At 40.4% G+C, this 21,282-nt stretch overlaps 2 protein-coding genes across 3 annotated transcripts; one reads left to right on the top strand and one right to left on the bottom strand.

The window, feature by feature from the left end:
• Positions 1-319: 319 nt before the first annotated feature.
• prokr1b (prokineticin receptor 1b) lies at positions 320-10,645 on the bottom strand. Its single transcript, XM_020091332.2, has 4 exons — positions 10,499-10,645; positions 6,468-6,601; positions 5,346-5,968; positions 320-1,774 (listed from the first exon to the last, which is right to left on the bottom strand). The coding sequence occupies exons 3-4, from the start codon at positions 5,810-5,812 to the stop codon at positions 1,069-1,071; spliced, it is 1,173 nt and encodes a 390-aa protein (XP_019946891.1). The 5' UTR covers positions 5,813-5,968; positions 6,468-6,601; positions 10,499-10,645; the 3' UTR covers positions 320-1,068.
• A 165-nt stretch (positions 10,646-10,810) lies between these two features.
• LOC109629647 (filensin) lies at positions 10,811-19,575 on the top strand. 2 transcript variants are annotated; one of them, XM_069538883.1, is made up of 8 exons: positions 10,811-11,320; positions 12,337-12,397; positions 12,719-12,814; positions 14,150-14,242; positions 15,942-16,049; positions 17,003-17,223; positions 17,686-17,777; positions 18,053-19,575. In XM_069538883.1, the coding sequence occupies exons 1-8, from the start codon at positions 10,947-10,949 to the stop codon at positions 19,042-19,044; spliced, it is 2,037 nt and encodes a 678-aa protein (XP_069394984.1). In that variant the 5' UTR covers positions 10,811-10,946; the 3' UTR covers positions 19,045-19,575. The 2 variants fall into 2 exon arrangements, with proteins under 2 accessions (XP_069394984.1, XP_019942980.2); XM_020087421.2 differs by having other exon boundaries at positions 15,936-16,049.
• Positions 19,576-21,282: the final 1,707 nt, after the last annotated feature.

Genomic DNA, 21,282 nt, shown 5'->3' with positions numbered 1-21,282 from the left:
TGATTCCAATCACTTACTGCAAATAATAATAATAATAATAATAATAATAATAATAATAATAATAATGGCTTGAATTTATGTAAAGCCTTTAGTGGGACCCAAGGGTGCAAAGGAGAGAAGAACTTGGCCAGCTTTTCTATCAATCATTTTTTAAATTAACTTACATGCCGAACATATAGAGTTACTTTCCCATATTCCCTTATATATAAGTTATAAGGTCTTGACAGTCCCACAAAAATGTGAGATGCATTCACCACAAGTTGAAGACAAAACTTTAAGTTGCTAACTAGCTCTAGTAGAACTCTTCTGGGCCTCTAAGGGGCATCTGCCCTCAAATATTTTAGGTTAGGGTTAATGTTGTATGCAATGAAGTCCATGGATGTTACACTACACAGAACAGAAAAAGAGTTTTTCTCCCCAGCGTTTTGTCATTTATTAAACATTCCTCTACAAAGAAAACATGCAAGCAAATGTGCTGAATCTTTTCAAAGACACATAATCAAAAAATGCAATAAATCGACAACTTTTAAAAGATGTGGGAAATGTGCTGAATGGTTCCTCAAACCTCTGTACAGATAATTCCACAATAATTACATCTCTACGGAAAAAGCCTGACCATTAACTTTAAGGGGAAAATCCCTAATTGAAAGCACAACAATTAAAATAGGAAATCTCACTCAATATAAGCATTTCTTTAGCATCAATAGTTATTTTAAGTTGCTGAAATCACATCAAAACAGGTAAAGGAAATACAAACATTAAAGTTAAGTAAGAAATCAACAAGCTTTTTTATATATTTTAGAAGTACAACAAGTTACAATATTTCATAATGCATACACAACAATCACATTCACATGATGGCCCAAATAGAAGAACTGTATGTACTAACCAATGAAGTTTGAGCTCTGCTGCCCAATTAAGCCTTGTAGTGTTTGGGTTGGACTTTTCTCTCTGCTTCATGGTGCTTGAGATCTATACAAAATATTTTAAACACCATCATAACTGTCGTTTATGTAATTTCTGTAGATCAATAGTCCAACTTTCAATGACTATTGTTTTTTCTCCTCTTCACCTCAGGTGAATACATTCAATCTCCTCTGTCACAGGTATGGACGAGGTCCTAATGTCCATCTCATCCACAGTCTTACTGGGGGCATAGGTTGACCTCCAGCGCAGCAGCACTATCTTCTTCAGGTGCTTAACTGTGTTATTCTTGACGCTTACAAAACAGAAGGTATTGATCATACTGTTGCTCATGGCAATGCACTCAATGATATAGAAGGCTACCAGTGAGTTCTTTTGTCTTGAGATCAGCGTCGGATGGAAGTCCCTCAGGATGGTGTAGCCGTAATACGGGGCCCAGCACAGGATGTATGCCATCAAGATCCCAATGAGGACCATCACCGTCTTGCGGCGACAACGCAGCCGCTTCCTAATCTGCTCCGTCTGGAAACCCGGGACATTCTTGAACCAGAGCTCACGGGAGATTTGGGTGTAACACATCGCCATGACGATCACAGGCCCCACAAACTCCACGGCAAAAACAACCAAGAAGTAGGAGCGGTAGTAAGCCTGCTGGTCCACAGGCCAGATCTGTGCACAGAAGACTTTGTGACTGGTCGGGGTGGTGCCACCATGAGGGTACATGGTCTCAGAGGTAAAGTAGGCAGAGGGAATTGATATCAGAATGGGAACAATCCAGACGACTGTTATCAGGCAGTAGGCGGTTTGGAACTTCATACGAGGCCTGAGTGGATGCACAATAGCCATGTACCTGGAAGAACACAGACACATTGCAGCATAGAGGTTACAGGGACTATATAACGCAATACAATCAAACACTCTATATAACAGTCTGAGTGCCTTGTGGACTCAACAGATGTGACTCATTCATGGAAGACTGACGTTCAATGCACAATGCTCCATTATTCAGTGAATTGAATTTTTCATATTGGGAGGAAAGTACTTTTTATGGAGTCAAACTAAATGGAGTCTTTCTTCCCTGTAAAAAGCCCAAGCTGTAATATAAATGTAAATCAATACAGTGGCAATAAACTCGGATTAAACTAATATCAATAGGTCAACGTGTTTAATGTGGATGCACTTGTCATATTGTCAAAACATTACTTAAAAATATTATTTTATATCAAAATAGAATATTTACACAATCCCAATACATGTTTTTTAATAAATTCAACTATAATTCAACAAAATGATGTTCAGGACATCGAGAATATTTATGAACAAATACTGTAATGAACTGTGGAAAGTTTTTTTCTGAATTGTTATTTTCTTTACCATAGAATGGTCCATTTATATTTAAAAACGTAATATTTACATGGAGGGGGGTTCCTCTCTGTGGAGGCTGCCATGTTTTTAATTGTGTTCCAAACTGGACAAACGGAAACCTTTTGAGATTTCATGACTGAAGTTATCCACAGGTTCTTCTTCATGTTGGGAAGGGTGAGATTTCACTTAATTCTACACACTGCCCCTAAAGGGACTGATATTTATGAGTCTGCTGCAATGTGCCCACATGCATGAATATTAGTCCCCTAAACAACTAGTGAATTTAAATGTGGTTTCATAAGGGCACTGTCGGGCCTTGGGGAGGCATGCACCCTTAATGCCATTCTACTTCTGCATTTACAGAGCTGGCAACGGGAGGTGTAAAGACTACAGATGGGGGAAAGAGCTTGTTAGTCTGGCTCTGACATAATTGAAAAAAATGTATCAGTGAGTGTGCTCTGTTTTGACATTCCTGTTTATTTTGACCTGTACTTACACTGACATAAAAATAAAAATGTATTTTAAATTCTCACAGCAGATGTTTCTCTGCGCTGAGGACACTGTGGAATTATAATGTTATCATTTATGATGTAATGTGTAGGTTTTCAAATAAAAGATATGATCTTAATTATTATTATTATTAATTATTAAAATTATTAATTCCATTATTTATCGGCTAAGAAGTGCAAATTAAATGCATCTTCTGACTGTTCAAATTAACGATATTGTCCTGGTCATGTCAACATGATCAAAATATGAATTTCTGATGTTTTCCTATTCAGTAATTTCAAAGTACTTTACAACACACACTTCACTTGAATATATAACATTTGAATGTACAGCAAGTAACAAGTATGTGATCTGACACTAGTTTGTGGATTCTCTGTAACAAGCTGCAGTCAGTAAGCTGCTGCTGCTGTTTGAATGCTCCCACAGTCGCAGGACAATTATAGACTTAACAATAATTCATAGTCATTATTTTGGCGACTACATAATCCGGCCTCAGTGTTGCGTTTCGGGTATAAAACAAATAAACCTCTTCCTCACAAAGCGTCTAAAATCCGAGCCATATTTCTTTGTGATTCCTTGGGTGTCATGCTCAGAGCGATAGAGTGTTATTATGGGCTCTGTTACTATGTTCCTCTCAAAAGCAACAAACTTTGCTTTCGTTGCTCCAGTGACCTTTACAGTTTTCGTATATATAGGCGTTTTTCACAGGAAAAGCACAGACTATGGCTCCGTTCTTCTCAAGTGCCCAAGGCCATGGTTGTGCGACAATGAGCAACATGCACAATACCAGTATGCAAATGAAACCCAGCCATCATTAAGCATATTATTCATACCTGTTCTATTCTTTGGCATGTCAAGATCTCTGCTGAACCTGTGTGTATCAGCACTGATCTTATCTCTGTCCTCGAAATAATGGAACATGCCCATTGATTGCACCAGAGCCCTGATTATGTAAGGGCCCCCATGAAAAGCACTGACTCACATCTGAGGGAGGATGGGTGTTTCCTCCCTTTTTATTGTTCAGTTTCCTGTTGTCTTCTTACATGGTACCTGTGAGCTTATCCACAGTATTGACATGAGGGAGTCAGATGCATTCAGTTAAGACATTCTGCTTGTGTGTTTACTAATGCAATTGACTTGGCACTGAAGAGACTCCCTACACAATGAAGAGAAAGTCTTCCAACACAAAGCATATGTAATGTTATAATGTTAGCTTCCTTTGACCGTGTGCTATAAGGCTGTTTTCAGACATGACCTCGGAAGTGCCTGATGCTATTTTCCGGGTCAGACAAATTTACAATGACAGGACATTCAGGTGGTGGCACCTGGTCACCCAGGAGACAGGGCGTAAGGTGCAAATTCCACTGTTCAAATCATTATCTTCTACATGTATGGCACCTTTTTCATTCTGACATATATGTATTTTTCTCATTTTGCGTCTTATGTTGGAAACGTCATAAACACGGCTCCTCACTCACTATGTATTTTCCTGCTGTATTCTCACATGAGGTCACTCGGACAGTTTATCAGGGGGTTGGCAGGAAAGGTTTCCCCAAAAAAGGTCTGGGGCAACAGAAATTTTTGTTCTCACTTACTCTCTAATAAATCCACTGCAGGTTTGTGTTTGTCCCACATATAAAGGGACCAGAAATGCCCATATGACATGACATCTGCTGACAATCTTCTTAAATTAAGCTATGTGGACTCAAATTCAGTCCACTTCTATTTCAAACATACATCTCACTTCTCATAGTAAGAACACTTTTTATAGACTCAATGTGGGAATTAATGCAAAAAATTTAATCTTGGTCCAGCCTCAGTAAATTTGAATATTGGATAAATCTGCATGAAAACTACATGTGTTGCATCTCGACACGTCTGTTTTAAATACGTCTAAAGAATTTTTCAACCTGTGCCAGAGCGCTGCATGAACATAGCTGGCACAGATAGAGAAGGAAACACAAATGAACTCAAGATACTTGGTGCATGCTGAGCAGAGTAGCAGGGGAGCTGATTTTATGGGAAACTCACAATCTAAAATGAATCAAGGCACATGTTTGTGGTTTCTGAAGTACTGGGACATGAACTGATGAAACATATCCACTCCGGTGTGAAAATAACAAGTGGCTGTGAGCCACTACAAAGTCGAACCACTGTGATTAGGCTTGTAGTAAGGGACGGTTTACAGCAGCTTTTATAACTTTTATAACACACTCATAAAAGCCATCTTCATTCAAAAGAACACGATTACATCTGTTCCCTGTTTTAATCATAGAAAATCTTTGGCTCTCTCTCATGAATATGGCTACATTGATAATGTCAAACGAAGACCTGATGTCCAAAAGATAAAATATTGTGGGGATAAAAAGACACAGCTGTAGAGCAGTGTGATTATTCAGGTTTTGTGAAGACAGAGAAGAGGACTGACACAAAAACATGGACTCAAATCTTTGTCAATAATGCTGCAAGATTTTTGTAAGAGGCATTGACTTATTGAATTGAGTACATGCTCACAGGGACATGCTCACAAGACTTAACAGACTCACCTGTCAACTGCAATGGCGAGTAATGCATTTGTGGACACGTACAGAGACACAGTCCGCAGATAGTTGACAGAGGAGCACAGCACCAATCCGTGGCTCCAGGAAAGCTGCTTCACCACGTAGTAGTCCACCAGGAACGGGCAGCACACTACCGCCACAATGAAGTCTGAGATGGCCAGGTTGGCAATGAGCAGGTTGGTGAGGTTGCGGAGCTTTTTGTAGCGGGTCAGTGTGGCAATGAACATGAAGTTTCCCAGCCCACAGACGAGCATTATGCAGACGAGGACTGCTCCAATTACAATGGTGGCCACAAAGAAGGCCTGGCCCTGTGTGGTGTCTGGGATGTCATCAGGAAGGATGCCATAGTCCATATCATAGCTGTCCATATAATGATCCAGCTTTCCTGTTGGGTGACTCTCCTGCATCTCTGTACATGCTGCGACCAAGAGGCTGATGTTGGAGTCCCCCATGTCTCGCCACACGCTCTTATTTTGGTTTAAAGATACAAATGGTTCCAACACATCAGGTGGAAAAGGCTCATGGTTTCCTCAGTGAAGTTGTGTGAGGTCTGACAAAATGTGTGCATGGCATGAGTGCATGAGTCAGAAACAGAAGCACAGCTTCACCTGGAACAGGAAGTTCCAATTTCAGCATCACTCATGCAGAAGCAACATGCAGATCATCAAAACAAATGACATGTTCTCTGCGCTCCAGGTGTAATCATGCCAGCAAGATTTCTATTATGTTCTCAGAAGAAAACGTTCCTGGGTGAGATAATTATATCTAACAAAGGTCTGAAATGTATTAGGTCAGTGAGTCAACAACACAGAAGAGGCTCAGCAGGATGGCAGGGCTGCTATGGTGGTCACTTAAACACAGCCTGCATGCACATCAGCTGACCAGACATTTAATAATAAACTAGATAAAAACGAATTTGGCTGAAAAGAAGCTCTTTAAATTAGGACTATGGGCTCTATTACACTGCAGGAGGTCTCCATTCGGAGTATTAAGCCTTTCCTCTCAGAAAGGGTAGAGCTCTGTGTAAATTTGAATTAAACTGCATAAAAAATTGATTTTGTCATTTTCTTTGTAATAACACAAATCTTAAATATTTCAGACACTTACCAGAAAATGTTGCAGATGCTCCTTCAGTGCTAAACACTGTCAGGTTGATTAAAACATGATAATAATTTCTCTTTGTATCAGATCCTGTACACTCCGCTGCTGTTGCTGCTGCTGCTGCCTGGAACGCGTCTTTCCTGTGAGGAGAGAGAGAAAAGGAAAAGTTGCCCGTGTTTCTCCTCCTCTGCCTGCCGAGCGCTCAAGTGAGGAAACCACATGTCATGTCTCTCATCATGTGTGAGAGAGGATGGTGTGCTCGTGGATGCATCTGTTTAAATAACCCACAGACTGTGCACAGCATCATCTTTAGCTTCGCACTTCTGACTGAAGCAAGATCAAGGAGAACTTTGCAAATAAACATGCATACATCAGCTTTCATCTGTATGAGCATCACAGTGCACTTCTTTATAGGTGGTGAACTGTTGAATGGATCCGACTGAATGATGCTTTTAAACCATGTTATACAGATAACCTGGTAAACTCCTAAACTAAATATATACAGTTAACTTACAGTGATCCAAATGCTGCTGATAATAGAGCAGATATGGTGCAATACCAGTATATGGCCACCAGGTGAATATGGCATGCCCTCTCCAGTTAGCTAGGATTTTGATCTCCACCATCTCCTGAGGGAAACAGCTTCTCGTTAAGCTGTGAAAAGGTTCTGTTTTTTTATGCTAATCATGCAAGTAAAGTTAAGAAGGTGTAAATCAGAACTGCTTTCACATCTGAAGTACTTGCATCATCTTTCACATCGTCACAGTGCACTTCTTTAGAGGGGGAGATGTTGACTGGATCCCACTGAATGATGCTTTCAAACCACGTTCATCATATGGATAAACTGTTAGAACTGCTAATCAAGCAAGTAGCGTTCAGAAGGTATAAATCTGAGCTGCTTTCTCACCTAAAGGATGTGCCTTAATATAATAGGACATGCACGACATGCACGCAAATCCAGATATTTTCCTGAACTATCATGCTTCCTTATATATATAGATAAAGATTACATTGCTTTTTGTGAGCAGATTCTATAGCAGATTGTTTTTTCCACATCTCTGCTCAGTCTTGGGTTGATGCACATTGTTTTACAAGGTCTGTCATACCTTCCAAAGCAATTCACTTGTGCAACCAATAAATTGAATGGGGACAAATGTTGTGGCACATTACACTTTACATCTTGAATGTTTATTTCACTGCAGAGTAAACGTGAAGAAATCAATTTCATGTGTATCTGAACTTACAACAAGTAATTGGAGCTCAGTGGGTTGAGCTCTGTCATTCTTGTATCACAACAATCACAATCATAACATGATATCATGCTGGTGGGTGCACTGCAGACATGTGCCCGGGGGGTCTGCAGTCTTTGAGTTATTAGCCTTCTTGACATAATCATGATTGAATAATTTTACTTTAATTTCAATTTATATTAAAAATAATGACATTTTATTTACAAATATAATTGCTAAATGAATTGTGAATTTTGGTACATTAGGAAATTAACGAGAGCTCAAAATGCTGCTTCTATAGCAATGGCTGTTGGGTGGGGTCATGGTTCTATTTCAGCAAAGTTCATAAAATTAGACATTTAAAGACAATGAAATGAGAGCACACTTTACCAACACAATGAGCTGAAGAATGAAAACTCCTGAGAGCTGAGGAGAACTGACTCAGTTACTGTGTAATGCTAATCTTGACATGCAAATATACAGAGCTACCCATCATCGCCATTATCATTTTCTGATCTTTTGTGAACAGGATGTCATATAAGTATTTAATTGTGATCCCTGGTTGCTGGTGCTCTCCTCCAGATATTTAAAAATACTGAGATCGAATGATTTTGTATAGATTTTTAAACTATATATTGTTTTAAAGATGAAACAGAAGTGAGCCTCAAGTTTTCCACAACTTTGAACGACACCTTCTCTCCATCATCTGATTTTTTTTCTGTGGGATCTCGTCTGTGATAGAAAACGTTTGACGAAGACCACGAGTACAATCTTCTTTTTGGGCCATAACTGTACTGCAGTGCAACATCAATAAGCCTAATTAGCGAGAAAGAATTACGTGTGATCTCCCCTTCCTCATTTTTTATGTGACGGGTCAATGTATAGACAGAGCTGTGACAGGCTTTTATGGACCATATCTCTGTGGTCAACCATCCTGAACAGCAGATAAACAGGCAGCGACAGAAGGACCAATGACTTATTAGGATCAATTTCTTATTGTGCTAGAAAGGTAGTGCAGCTGTCTTTCATATCCCCCCTGACAATCATTTGTCAATAGCAGCAAGATGGATTTACCTTTCCTCTCACCCTGTCAGCAGCAGGCGAGCAGTCGTTGAAGTTCAAATATAATAACACACAACACAACAAAAGATACAAGTCAACAACTCCCTCTGTCATCTATAATAGACACATGTGGATACAGAACATATCCTTCCTCTCAGCTCACACGAGATGAGAAAACTGCTTCAGCATGTTCCTCTTAGTCTTTATTACCCTTTAGATATTAGCAGCTACTTCTTCATCTTCGCTAGCATCTATCACTTTGGCCCACGAGGTGTCAGCTCCGGATAAACTCTAAAGTCTCATTTCCAACCAGACAGCTCTCTAATCTCACCCAGGCCTCAGATTTACTGCCACTCGCAACCAATGAGTATCGATGGAGCATTACATTTGCTTAAAAAAAACACACCAGTGTACAGTGATATGAAAGAGTGTCCCCGCAGTGACATGATTTTAAAACTTGTGCGGTCTTTGGGTGAACATTGTCCCAGTGTGATTTTCTCTTTAATGAGTTCAAATGCCACTACACACACACGAGGACAGACTCATATATAATGAATGCTACTCTAGTGCATTAGTTGACTGGTACTGACTGGTGGTGATTCACAAAGGCAGAGTGTAGCATCCTGGGAGAGTTTCTGTTCATTAGCTGGAAGCAACATTCACGGGTTTGGTGCTGTGGGAAATGGCTGAATGCTAAATAATATAAATGGGGAAGAGAATTGGTCTCTTGATCTAAGAGAGATAATCTCCAAAATTAACAAATGTTGACAAATGTTATCTGTTGATTTTCAAACATGGTTTGTTTTTCTTTATAAGAGAAAACTATCTCAATAGGCTCATTAGCTCATTAACTTCACACATACTCTGTAGGAGTTACCACATAGACATATATATGATTATACAGTATTGGTTTGATCTATTAACTGTTAATGAGAACAGAAAGCACACATGTATGACTAACTGACTCACTAATGAGAAATTATACTGTTATTTTAAATCCATTAAAGCTTCTGTTTTGTTTTTGATTTTCATATCGCAGCGTTACAATAACAGCCTGCACTCGAGCCGCAGGCTTTGCTGGTGCCAAAATATGCTGAAGTGCTGATCTAAAGCCGTTTGACATGTGTAACGTTCAGCTGTTTTACAGACAGCTTGCTGGATGTGTCCAGAGGGACGTTTACTGACCTTGAACCACAGAGAGCGAGGCAACGCAGGAGCTCCTGTTCGTCCTGACGCTGTCTCACTCTCGTCTTTGCAAATTGCAGCAATGAGTGTGTGAGGAATAATGAAAATATGAAAGGGAAATAAAGACATGTAGCGATGGTGGACAAAATCACCTTGATGAAAACATTTACAGGCTCTTGTTATTGTTATCAGGAATAGAAAGTATAAAGAGTATTTCAGCCACTCAGTCATTTTCCCAACACTCAACACATTCACTTTGCAGTTTAAGAAATTGGCTCTGCTGTTTGATTGTCTCTGATTAAATAAACAACATAATGCATCACAATGTTATTTTCTCAAATATTTAGTTTCTCAGGCCATTCTTATCTTCTTCTTTGCATTCCTCTTTTGCATAACCATGAATCCATGTAACTGGGCCTAACTGCTAATCAACAACAACCAACATGTTTCTGTAACAGATGTGTGTTGTGAACAGGGTGTGTTGTGAAATGCTTTTGAGGTTATGAACCGAAACACAATTAGCTTTCACCTTTTACCACAGCTCAGTGTGTCAACACTTACATCAGGAATAGTTTTCCACAGTCCACACAATTTACACTGCACGAAATTTCCTCTCTGTCCAGCGCTGGGCCACCATCCAATCTGCTATATCAAACAGGGATCTAGAAAGCAGCTGACTAAGAACCAAAATAATGGTGTGTGATCACCCAGTGTTTTCGCGGGCCAGTCAATTGTTTGCATTTGAGGTTCTGCTTTGTCATCAACAGCATGGCTTTACTAAGCCACAAAGGAAACAATGCTCCCTGGAAGGTCCCAGGCCCACAGCGTGCGTGGCCACAGCCAGGGGGAGGTTTTGGGGGCTATTTCGCCGCCAGCCAGTGCTGTGCAGCTTTTAGTCTAGCATGAGACAGCCAAGGGTGAGCATCCGAGTTTTCACACAATAAAGGTGCTGCAGGGGACCAAGCACTCCAGGGATACCATCTGCCCAGGGGGAGAGAAGCGTACTACCATGTTCAAGACCAGCTACCTGCGCGAGGTGCGCAAGGAGAAGTACGAGCGCTCAGATGTCTTCAATGAGGAGCCTGAGGACTCTGAGACTTCTGCAGGCATCTCAGCCATCCAGGGCTGGGAGAGCCTCCAGGAGCTCAACAGCCGCTTTGCCCGGTACATCAACAGGGCACGAGTCCTGGAGCAGCGCAATGCCGTGTTTCGCAAGCAGCTGGAGACGCTGCAGCGAATGGAAGAGGCCAGCGGCCTGGAGGAGGCCTTCACAGAGCAGACTGAGGTCAACAGGCAGCGGATCCGAGAGCTGTCATCTGACCGCGCCAAACTGGACAGAGAGCTGAGGGACGCCTGCCGCATGCTGGATGATTTCACCAGCAAGTAAGAGAGTGGGAAGTGGTTGTTCTTATCAGTGTGTCAAAGGTTAAACTTTTCAAATTCAGAGATCAGAAATTTAAAAGTATTAAAAAGTGAAGATGTTCAATGTAAAAGCAGAGAACTGATTATTTTCAGGGAATATAGGAAACTGTGAAGAAATAGATACTGTCAGGTGTCACAGTTGTGATTATACTTCTTTATAGTTATAATCAGGTCGTTAATTAAGAAAAATAAATCTTCATAAAACTATATTTTTGATCCTGAACTAAAAAAATATTGAAGTAAATGGGCATTTTGACAAATGTTTAAAATACATTTCTGCCGTTGTTATTTAAGAAATTCATCCCTGAGATTTCTGCCAATCAGTGGAGGTGGATGTGATTTAGTTTGTGGTGCTTATGTAACGTCAACCAGCATTTGGAGAGACAAAATTCAAACATGTCACTCTGGATAATCCACTGTACATATTGTGTTTTCCTGAGGATTATTTGTTCCATTGAAAACGGGCCACAACAAGGTTTAGGAATCACCACAATAAACATTCTGCTCCAGTGTAATGTGGCAGGACGAATCATAGAGGGCCTCAAAACCCAGGCAGTGGAAGTATCTGCATGGTCATACACCATTAGAGAAGAGAGAAATGTTTTTGTGATTAATGTGTAGCAACAAAAGTAATTACAGCTCCGCACAAGCATGTCTGCAGACAGATAAGCTTCACTACTGCATTATTGATAGGCTCAGACATATATTGACCCACTGAGGTTATCTCAGCTGGTGAAGAGAGATGAATTTCACCATGTGTAGTTGCGATTTATGGCTCTGAGATGTAACAGGCTTCTGTTAATCTGTGTACTTTCAATGTGAGTGCGCAACAAAAACCTGCAATTAGACTGAAAATGTCCTTAAAAGAAATGTCCAAATGTTGTTTGTGTGAGCAGCTGATAAGGACCCATGCACTTAGGTTTCATGGTTAGTTTGTGGTTGTATAGTGATTATAATCCAGAGGTTTTATGTTTCAGATATAGAAACGAATGTGATTACCAAGAACAGCTACGTGGCACTCTGGAACAGTTAAACAAGGTATTGTATGGCTGAAATTCATAAATGTGAGACAAGAGATGGCAGAATGATTAACCGCACGAAGAATTTTATTTTAAGTGCTGAAAAAAGAAAGTTAAGCTGATTTTAGATTGCCAGTATAATTCTGGGTTATGAGGCTGTATTATGTTGTTTCAGTTCTTTCTTTGCCTTTTGTTGAACACAATAACCTTCACAATGTAGATTCTTCCTTGGTTCCCCTTTTGCCGGTCTCCTCTTCTCTCCTCCTCTCTTCTCTTCGCTTCTCTTCTCTCCTTCTCTCTTCTCTTCTCTTCTCTTCTCTCCTCTCCTCTCCTCTCACAGGAGGCTGACAGTGCGCTGCTGAGAAACTTGGAGTACCAGATCCAATCACAGTTCCTGCAGGATGACATCAACTCCACCAGAGATCGACACAAGAAGGTCAGTGAGCTCTAAAGGTCAATAAACAATATACTCTAACAAGTAAACCAACAAATTGTGTAGGTGCACAATATCCTTCACATGACATATAATCTTGCTCTAAAGAATTTGGACAGGTCTCTCCATTGTCATTCTGGTCAGGATGTGAGGAGTGATAGTGAGCAATTATCTCGATGGGGAAATGATGGCGTTGGGCCAGTAAGCAACACTTACCCAGAAATGGCTGTAATGAGTTACTGTAATATTCTTATTCTTCTTTGTTTGGTTTATTGGTGGTTGGCAAACAACATCAAGGTGCATTAGCACCATCCACTGTCCTCTTCTTCTCTCGCTCTGTTTGTTCCCATCACTTCCTGTAATATCTCATAATATCTCTATCACATTGCTCTCTAAAGGGTGACTGCATCTTGAAATTGTGTTTAACAGTACCATTGTTTTTTAAAAGCTAAATATTGTGAGAGGATTTCTAGGAAAGGCTATGACCCAGAATCTCTCAGGAAACCTCATCTGCATTAAATAAAATGAGTTGAAAGTGTTTTTTCAAAACATTATGTTTTTAATTTATATTACATTTACTTTATGTCATTTGAAAACTGCTAACCGTCCCTTCAAACAAAGACACTCAAAGCCTCGACACGGGCGCCCAAGAAGTGTTGATACGTACATAGGGCTTTAGCAACGGTTTACCTATCCTGACATGTGTGAGGAAATGATTGCAAAGACATTGTAACACTGCTTTTCAGGCATTGTCAGATGACAGAAATATTACCCCCTGTGTGCTAGAAATTGCTTAAAGGTGCAGCAAGAAAGGCAGAGATGAAAAAAAAACTAGACTGTTCAGGTCCAAAGAAACGCAGCAGGAATAATGTCCATAGACTTTCATGCCTGTGCAATTTCTCTTCTTGTTTTTTTCAGTTTCACCCACGGCTGCTTTTCATAATGAATAATCTGTGACTCTGCAATACTGAGATAGCATATCAAAGGGCACAACTGTTACTATATTAAGGTTAGAAAGAAAAGAGTCGTCACACATGAATATTGAGCTTGCTCTCCTGAGATTTGAAGTATTCTTCTGGAGAGAGGGAATATAACTTGCTCTTTATTCTTGAGCCTGCCATTGTGCAGGTAAAATTTTAAATCGAAAACATGATATTTGCTTTGAAGAAATGCCGGCCCCATTTCTAAATATATTTCAGATAAATGAAAACCTTTTCCTCTATAAGTATAAGTAAATAAGCAGGAGGTTTGTGAAACAATCAATACACAGGGATGTTCTTCCTTTTGCTGAGTTGTGTACTTTATGTTTTATCTTATATGTGCTCTTCCCCCACACAGAACCTCGCAGAGATCCAGACCTATGTAAACATTCTGCAGCAAATCAACCAGACACTTCCCCTTGTGCCCAATGTGTCAGTGGGCATCTCTGAGGTGAGGTCACCGATTCTGTCATTGTGAGTGTGTGTGTGTGTGTGTGTGTGTGTGTGTGTGTGTGTGTGTGTGTGTGTGTGTGTGTGTGTGTGCTGCTGCTGCCTCCAGGCAAAATGATGGTGTTTGCATGTGTGTCAGCCCTGGCTTTGTGTGTGGGGTTTGATGAGGTTACAGACTTGTGATTCCAGTTGTTTACTTGAGCCTGCATGTCTGTGTATTTTGTGCAAGTGCCTCTCTCAGTGTCTGTGTGTGTGTGTACATGACAGTCACACAAACTGTCATTGGGACACGTGGACAGGCCAGCAGCTCAAGAGTGTCAATACAAATACAGAAGCCAATTCCAGGCATGCCACGGTGATTGGTGTAGCAGATCAGGGGATTGTATTCAAGTACAAGGCAGTTGTGCTCTGGATGCTTGATTAAATGTCACTGGGCAGAAACAAAGAAACAGCTCATGGCTGCAATGCTGGTCCACACCCAAATGCAAATAACAAATGCAAATCACTTTAATTCGGAATTATATTATATAATAATAATATAATATGCTATGGCTTTTACAGTCTGATATGAACAACTATGATAGACATCAATATGTTCTCTAACATTATTTAACACCAATAATATAGTAAAAAAAGCTTTTTTCTTTAGGTTGCATCTTATATAAATGTGTGTATTTCAGTCAAGTTACTCATCAGAGAAAAATAAAACAAAGCATACAATATTGCACAAAACATTACAAAACGTTCCTTATCAATATTTCATCTTAATCCATCTCTGAGCTAAAATTATGCCACAAGTATATGAATTTTATGAATTTAAGTATATGACATTTGTGTAACTAAATACAATAAATATCTTTAAGTGTAGGACACATGAATGCATTCAAATGTATTCAAAGTTGTATTCCCCAACATAGCAGCTGTATGATTTTGAGATTATCAAAAGCTGCAGGCTGAGGATGAGATTGACCAATAGAAAAAAACAAGACAATAGATTATCTGCAGGTCTCCCACTTAAGAGATTTCCTGTGTGAAAATATGAACCAACTTTGTCTCAGGACCATTAGAATGTGTTACTTATTGTAGTGGTGACCATGACAAAGTTTAAGGAAACCTTAGGAAAGTACCGATTTCATCCCAGACCGTTGTTTTCTTAAAAATAACCAGCCACCTATATTATGTTTATAGGTTTACACATACATTTAGCTAAACCATTCCATGACCTTCCACGTATTTAGTGTTGTCACCATGAAATTGTGGGAAAAAAACAAATCGGCTTGATGAAACATTTTTGACGAACATGTGAAACTTTTTGAACTTAAATAATTAAATATTGATAAGGTTAGGAACTATCACCTACAACAGTCATCATCAACCAAATGTACCAAGTGAAGCTCTAATGACACATCCGTCCACATCACCATCATTATTTCACCTTCTGGGATAGAAAAACTGGGAAAACACTCAGTAGGTTCATTTTAAAGACTAGACAAAGAAAAGACGTCGCCATCATGCAGGACAGTATTGTTCTGACGCCATTAAACTCTGACGTCAATCTGTTGAACCTTTAAGACTCAGATTTCAGACGCAGAATGGGCTGCCACACTGTGTGAGAGTGCAGTGTAACCTTTATGTTTTATAGACACTCTGCCTGTCTCTGCGTGTTCTCATTGATATGTTCTCGACGTGTGAAGGAGCAGGAGAAGCTGCTGTCCCAGAGGAAAGTGCCAGGGCTGCAGAGCCAGCTGGAGGAATATAAGAGCGCCCTCTGTCAGCTACAGGCTCAGAAACAACGCCTGCAGACTGAGGTGGGTCACAATGGTCACCATGACAACAATAGGTTTCACACGGATTATGTGCAGATTAATTGTTATTGCTTGTTTTATTGGCTATTACATTTGTCTCTGCCAAGTCAAATTAATGTTAACGCAATATAAACTGTTGCACATTTTGGTAACAATGACATAAATTAATCTCCAGGTTATTTCCATAATATATTGATGACTCATTAATTCTATGAAATGTCAGAAAATCACGATGCCCTCAAGATGCTTTTGACAACAGTCCAAAACATGAAGATAATTAATTTCCTGTGACTGAAGAAAGAGAAAACCATTCATACTTATTGGCAGTAGTGGTGTGTGTTATTATCCAAAACCTGACCCCAGGATAACTGATGCAATGTATTGATTAATTTCAACTACAATTAATGTTTCTATTTTGGGTGATAAAAATGTTTCAAGGTTTACACATGGATTTGAATTTTACTCTTTGTCTTCACTCACTTTTTGATGTATGAAGTAATGAACGGAGCAAGGCATTAAAATAGGCCTCCTCTCTCGTACTAATAGCTAAATACTAGATGCTGAAGAAACACCACTAGATGTCAGCCATGACCATTTTATGACAGGGTAGCAACAATTCCTCACCTGAAGTGAGGGAGAACCCTGCTTCAATTTAGTGTAACTGAATGCAGCACAATCAGATAAAAAAAATAATTCTGCGTTGATTTTCACATTTTACAGATTTTAATCAAAAGCAATAACTGTGCTGTGGAAATGATTCTCTTCACTCCCTTTATGTCATGCTCTATATCCCTCATCTATATGTACAATGTGATACATGAACTGCATTCAGTTGCTGATCATTCTTCTTAATTTCTCACTTACATTGGCAACACACACTAAACGAAATATTAATGACCTCATTTTCAATCAATCCGGATTTCTTAATGATTCCCTACCTCTTTCTTTTTGCTCAGACTTCTATGTTGGAACAAGCCATCAAAAACACACAGGAGAGTTATGACGACGAGATCCAGATGTACAACGAGCAAATCGAGTCTCTGCGCAAGGAGATTGAGGAAGCCGAGAGGTCCCTGGAGAAGTTCACAAGTGAATGTCGCCACCTGGCCATGTACCAGACGTCTCTTGAGAACGAGCTGGAGAGGTACAAGAGGATCATCGAGAATGAGGATAACAGGTGGGCTAACTGTGTCTGGCAGCTGACACACACACACAGAAAGAGAGAGAGAGAGAGAGAGAGAGAGAGAGAGAGAGAGAGAGAGAGAGAGAGAGAGAGAGAGAGAGACATTGCTATAAGACATTCCACATTCCCTGACCTAGCACAGAGGTTGGGTCATCTTGCTAATGGCACATACATTACTGTAACTAGGTTAATGTACGGTGCAGAATCAGACAGCAGATGGTGCTGTGTGAAAGCAAATGTTTCCCTTCACTGCACAGATCCAAAAACAAAACCAGAGTGGGGTTGTTCTGATGTCAGATTAGCTGCATTACATCTGATTACCAGATCTGATTTGCTGTTTTTGTTATTATTCAAAGTTACCCGACATTCTTGAATTATTGATTTCCCTACCCAGTTTCTATTTGCAAGTTGCGTGGAGGTTGCATTGGTGACATTTCACTGCTCTCTTTCCTGCAGGTTGAATTCAGCGATAATTGGCACTCCCATTACCCTGTTCACCACTAATTACCGCTACACTCACACACCCACTGCATCAAGCAGGGGGAGAGGTAAGGGCACCAGGAGCACAACACAGCTGCTTTCAATACAGAATCACTACTGGGTGCAACAATCAGCTGCCATTCCTAGAGACAAGTACTGTATGTTTTCTTGTAGTTTCAATTTAGCAAAGTTAACAAAGGCCAGCATGAATTAAAATGTCCTTATTGTCTTTAGTGACACAGTATTTGTGGGTCTACTGATGCACACATAGCATGCAAACACCTATTTTTTTGTGTTTTCTTGGCAGTTCTAGGTCGATAATGTTTGACCTATTTTTTTCCAGATATCACTCAGGCTATCCAAGACATCACTAGCGTCAAGCCCCGCCAGAAGTTCCTGGCCAAGAAGGTCATGAAGAAGAAAGAGCTGACCCCAAAAGATGTGATAGACAGTGGACAGGAGGAAAGAAATGGGGGAGCCCCAGGAGAGGCACCAGAAGAGGAAGCAAAGGAAATCTCTTCTGAGTATGTGCAGGAGGAGAGGGTGAACAGACAAGAGCATAGGCCTGTTCTCACTGGTGCATCTCCACAGGATGTCCCAGACGGAGCTCAGATCAGCAAAGCCTTTGACACCCTTTGTAACATTGTCAGAGACAGACTGAGGAAGTATAAGAAGCCTGAGCCAATCGCTGACTTCTACACCAAGGGTCGGTACGTCCTGGTCACTGGTGACGGCAGTTACCCAGATCCTTGCTTTTGCACGTCCACACCATCAGCCGGCCACATCTATGTCACCATAAGAGATGGAATGGTGTCTCCCTATGAGCCTTATGGACCCAACACACCCACTCCGCCTCTGCCACCTCCTCAGCCCACACCAGACCCCAAGCCCATCAATCCTGCCTTGCCCGTAAGTCCAGGAGGAAAGGATGACAATAGGGGGGGAAAAGGTAAAGACAATGGAGGTAAAGGTAAGCACAAGGGCGGAGAGCCTCACCCTCACGCTAGAGAGCCAAGCCCAGCCCCTCCACCCTCTGGCCCAAGCTCCAAAGATCCCACCCCAGCTGCTGATCACTTCAAGAAAAGCAGGGATGACAACGGCCCAAGTGGACCCACTCCAAAGCCTGCACCTCGTGGGGCCAGCACCAGCTCCAGCTCCAGTTCCAACACTAGCACCAGCTCCGGCACCTTCACCCCAGACGCCCTGAGCTATGAGAAGGTGGAGGTGGTGGAATCTGTGGAGAAGTTCTCCAACGGCCGCAAGTTTAAAGATTATGAGGAGACTTCCATGGTGGTGGAGACCATGATCGAGAAGTCCAGCAAGAAGAAACATTGAAACCCAACATGAAGACTCAGTAAAATCCACCAGGGTCCGACATGGTCCAAGATGAGAAAATTATGTTGGTATCAGACGACATAAAAACCACTGCTCCTAAAAACTACTGTAATAAGACCAGTGTTTTGGTCTGTGAGGAAGACCAACCACGCTTGAAGACCACCTACACATTCCTGCTCTGATGTTCAATGCTCTTCCATTTGCTTGCAGTCTCTGGTCTTGCGTCCAGAACACGTTTGGCTGGTTCCATAAGTGCTGCTGTTGTTCGACTTTGATAACCATTGCTCATGCTCATGAGTCCTTTACTGTCTGAAAACTTGGGATGATGAAAAACAAATCTCCATGCCATCAATATAAATTCAAAGAAAAACTAATAAAAAAGAAATTGTGCCACCCTTCTGAACTCTGTCTTAGAATCTCCCCTTGAACTCATTTGTTCAATTGGATGCCACTGCCTGCCCTCAGCACAATTTTGCTGTGTAATAATTTGCTTTGATATATTGATCAATAAAAAAGATTCAAACATCAAAATACCTTGTTCAGTTTGTTTGTCGACACTGTGCACCAATCACCTCACACACTTACACGATAGGTCAAATATCCTCCAATGCATGTGCACGTGAGGACAAGCAAATCTATGTATTACAGTATAATAATCATTCATTGGATAAAATGCACCATATCCTTCTTTTTCATTAACAAATGGCTGTCACAGTATCTGTTTGGGTTAGAAATTCTTTCAACCTAAATGTGCCGCAGCATCCGCAGGGAACTCATTCATTTTTGATGTGATCTTGAGTAGTTCATAATGTCCTTTGCATTTAAATAATCCACCCTCTCTCCCCAGAAAGGAGAATAATAAGAGGAAATGGGTCGGCGAGAGGAATATTTAAAGATAATCTCAGAAATGAAAGAGCATGAGCAACAGATGTCAGAGGAGATTTGAGAGAAAACAATGAATTTCTAACATTCTTAAACTACAGTAAGCTGTTTCAAACAAAAAAGATTAAAAATGTCCAAAGACAAAGAAAATAGTGACTGTAAAGAAAACCAAAAAAAAGTATTATGATAAAGTTGTCATAGTTTGGTATAGGTAGAGACTGAGATAATGGTTGAGATCATGTAGTGCCCGTGTGACAGTGGCATTGGTTGAGTTTCTACAATTTATCTCATCCATCAAAGTGGCACGTTGGTGCAGTGGTTAGTACTGCCGCTGTGCAGTAAGAAGGTTTGGGTTTCAACCATTCCTGGGTGAACCTCGTCTCTCACCCAATGTCAGATGGGATTGAATCCAGCCTCTCCTTGACCCGGTAGAGATAATGCATTGTTGAATGTCCAATAAATCGTGTTGCCCATGGTTCTTTCCCAGTTTTTGCCATCAAGAATTTTTCTTCTCCTTCTTTGGTCTTAAACCTACATTTTTTACATTCTTACTAATTTTTGGTCACATGGGAAACAAGTTCACTTATTCATGTGACATACTATCACTTTATAAACTAAATTAGGAGATACAAGGCAACATTGCCATTCATTTAGAGTCATAGTTCTACTTTTAACTCCACTTCTACATTGCTGGATGTATCTGCTTAAGTATTTTTAATGTATTCAGCAGCTAGTCCCTATTTCTCATCATTTGGTGTTTTTGGAACTTTTTCATTGAAAACAGGCTCCTTGCCCCTGGAAATGATGCTAATGTGAGCAATACGAGTGATCCAGGGAAGCTGTGAGTCATGAAGCTAAAACACGGAAAGGCTGAAACACAGAGATGAAGGGCACAGAAGAATATGCTCATAATTCTATGTATGTTACATGTTGCAGGTATTTACTGATCATAGCCTCTTTAAACAAATGAGATCACGGTTGGACCCTATCTCGTGATATAGCAAGAGGTCAAGTTCCTTCACAGAGAAAACATTTTGAGTAGCCATCCTTTCTCTCTCTGAGTCCTCTCGACATGTTTTGCAGATTTATAATTAATATGTGGCTGAAAATGTGACAGTGATTCACTGAGGCTGCATATGTATCCATTAAAAAACTTTGGTATGAGTTGCTCTGGCTCCAATTTTTACAGGGACTTTCAGTTAATAGTACAACAAGAGATATTAGAGTTATAAAATTGAAAAATGAAAAGTGGGTACATTATTGTTTGGCAGAAAGTATTTTGAGCCAGACAAAATTATACTTGTTTGGGGTATTGAAATGAAAAATGATGCGACTTCTCCCTCAGTATGTCCAGGT

Source organism: Paralichthys olivaceus, chromosome 14, assembly GCF_024713975.1.
Source record: "Paralichthys olivaceus isolate ysfri-2021 chromosome 14, ASM2471397v2, whole genome shotgun sequence".
NCBI lineage: Eukaryota > Metazoa > Chordata > Actinopteri > Pleuronectiformes > Paralichthyidae > Paralichthys > Paralichthys olivaceus.
This window is presented reverse-complemented; position numbering and strand designations above follow the sequence as displayed.